The 2,078-nt window shown below is 41.2% G+C and overlaps 1 protein-coding gene across 2 annotated transcripts in view; it reads left to right on the top strand.

Moving 5' to 3' along the window:
* LOC107674481 (MICAL-like protein 1) overlaps window positions 1-2,078 on the top strand; it is a 19,946-nt gene that overhangs the window by 7,986 nt on the left and 9,882 nt on the right. The window contains exon 7 of one of the 2 annotated variants that reach the window (XM_016468459.1): window positions 679-851. The exons of the other annotated variant lie outside the window; for it this stretch is intronic. Coding sequence (XP_016323945.1) covers window positions 679-851 — 173 coding nt within the window. The remainder of the gene's footprint in view (window positions 1-678; window positions 852-2,078) is intronic. 2 annotated transcript variants of the gene reach the window in all.

The following is a 2,078-nucleotide window of genomic DNA, read 5'->3' as shown; positions in this document are numbered from 1 at the left end:
ACAGAAAGCGGCTGTCACAGCATGTGAGTACTAAACTAAGTTCTCATTCACACACAAGTTTACGTTAAAAACACACGAGTTACAAAAAACAGTCGGTTATGTCTGTGAAGGTAAACAGCTGGGAAATAAATCGCATGTATATTTTAGATCTGTGTGGCAGCAGCAATATACAGTAAATAAATCAATAAATCCACTGCTCTGTTGTCTCCTCTGAGGCTGGGACTCTAAATAGTGTTCTGTGCTCGTCTGTGCAGCCAAAGACAGAACAGTTAGCATGTTTTGCTCAAACTTTCGCCATGGCATTAGCACTGGTAACGTTACACCATTGTCGCTTGCAAAATCAAAATGACTGCGCCGTGGGTGGAAATTTACAGATTAAGGGGCGGTAATATTATAATGAGATCCCTTTGCCACGTCACCAAGGGAGTGAAATCTGATGTGTTCGTTTTCTCAGACGCTTGCAGAAAAAGGTGTACCAAAACAAAGTTACTGGGTTCATCTTTTTCACGTTTCCTTGGTTGGTAGATGCACTGGGGACCTGATTATAGCACTTCGAACCTGGAAAAGTCAGATTTTCATGATATGTCACCTTTAAATTCAGTCATGAAATCTGAAATTTGTATCAGTTGAAATGCATGTTTTATTGTGTCTTGTGTGTTTTTCTCGTTCTGGTCTCAGTCTTGTCTCAGAGCACTGTTCGTAAGGAACATCCCTGGATGAAGCTGGTTGATCCGGGTCCTTGGTCTCGTCTTCCTCCGGCTCCGGCTCCGGCTCCGGCTCCATCCGCTCATTCCCGCCACCGGCCCGTGACCTTTAACCCCTTCCTGGAGGACGAGTCCAAGGATGAAGAGGTACTGAATGAAGGTAGTTTCTGAAGAACTGACACAAACCAGCAGGTTTATTCAACCAACGCTGGTTCTTCACTGGTTTGAACTCCTCTAGTTTTAGTTTGGACTCCTCTACTCCTCTATATTTAGCCTCCTCTAGTTTAGACGAGTCATATGATCTCTAGGCTGGGAATAGAGTTGCTAGTGTTAGCAGAGGCCGTCAGTATCAGGTTTACCTGAGAAACACACTGATTCACAGTCTTTAACTCATTTACCTTTTTTTTCAACTGCTTACACACATTTTCAAAACTTTTGCCTCTTCTTTTCAAAACTTTACACACAAATCCAAGAATTGCACACACAAAATGCTAAATACCTCACATCTCTTGCAAAATGAAGCACTGCATTCAAAATATCACAAACACATCTCAAAAGCAAACACCTTTGCCATAATATTAATTCCTGTTAGATTTTTGTGTGTTACATAGAGAATTGTGTGTTGTGTTTTGCAAAAAGTGTTTTATGAAATTGAAAACTGAGTCAAAGGCCGAGAATTAGCGTATGGTTTTGCAGAGTTGGTGTGTGCTTTTGGTGTTTGAGTGTCAGCTTTCAGAAACTGTGTGACAAGTAAAGATTTTGTGTAAGCAGTTGAAAAAAAACTGTAAACAAACTGTCAGCTCTAAACAATAACGAATGTGGCATAAATTGTCAGTTTTATCAAGGAAGGTCAAGAACCTTAAACCTAATTCATCACCCAGTCATGATGAGATCAGATCTGAGTCTAGACCTTCAGAGACCAGATTAGACCTGAGTCACAAATTCAGATAAAGAAGCAGCATCTCCACTTTAATGAACTGAAATAGAGAACAATGTAGCTTTAATTTCCCTTTCGGAGTCATGTGATTTCTTTCTAATGTTCAACCTGTGGTTGAAGCTGTTATCACTTTTATCTAGTGGATGTGTGTGAGCGTCATTCAGTCAGAGAACCAGATAAACAAACATCTGACGCTCAGACTGAAGAGTCACAGTTTGTGGTTGTGGGTTATTTTTCTCTTTGCAATCTCAAAGGATATTATTTGTGTGTGTGTGTGTGTGTGTGTGTGTGTGTGTGTGTGTGTGTGTGTGTGTGTGTGTGTGTGTGTGTGTGTGTGTGTGTGTGTGTGTGTGTGTGTGTGTGTGTGTGTGTGTGTGTGTGTGTGTGTGTGTGTGTGTGTGTGTGTGTGTGTGTGTGTGTGTGTGTGTGTGTGTGTG

The sequence above is a fragment of the Sinocyclocheilus anshuiensis genome, unplaced genomic scaffold, assembly GCF_001515605.1.
Source record: "Sinocyclocheilus anshuiensis isolate Anshui unplaced genomic scaffold, SAMN03320099.WGS_v1.1 scaffold1073, whole genome shotgun sequence".
In the NCBI taxonomy this organism is placed as follows: domain Eukaryota; kingdom Metazoa; phylum Chordata; class Actinopteri; order Cypriniformes; family Cyprinidae; genus Sinocyclocheilus; species Sinocyclocheilus anshuiensis.
Note: the sequence above shows the minus strand (reverse complement) of the source record. Positions and strands in the feature narration are given on the sequence as shown.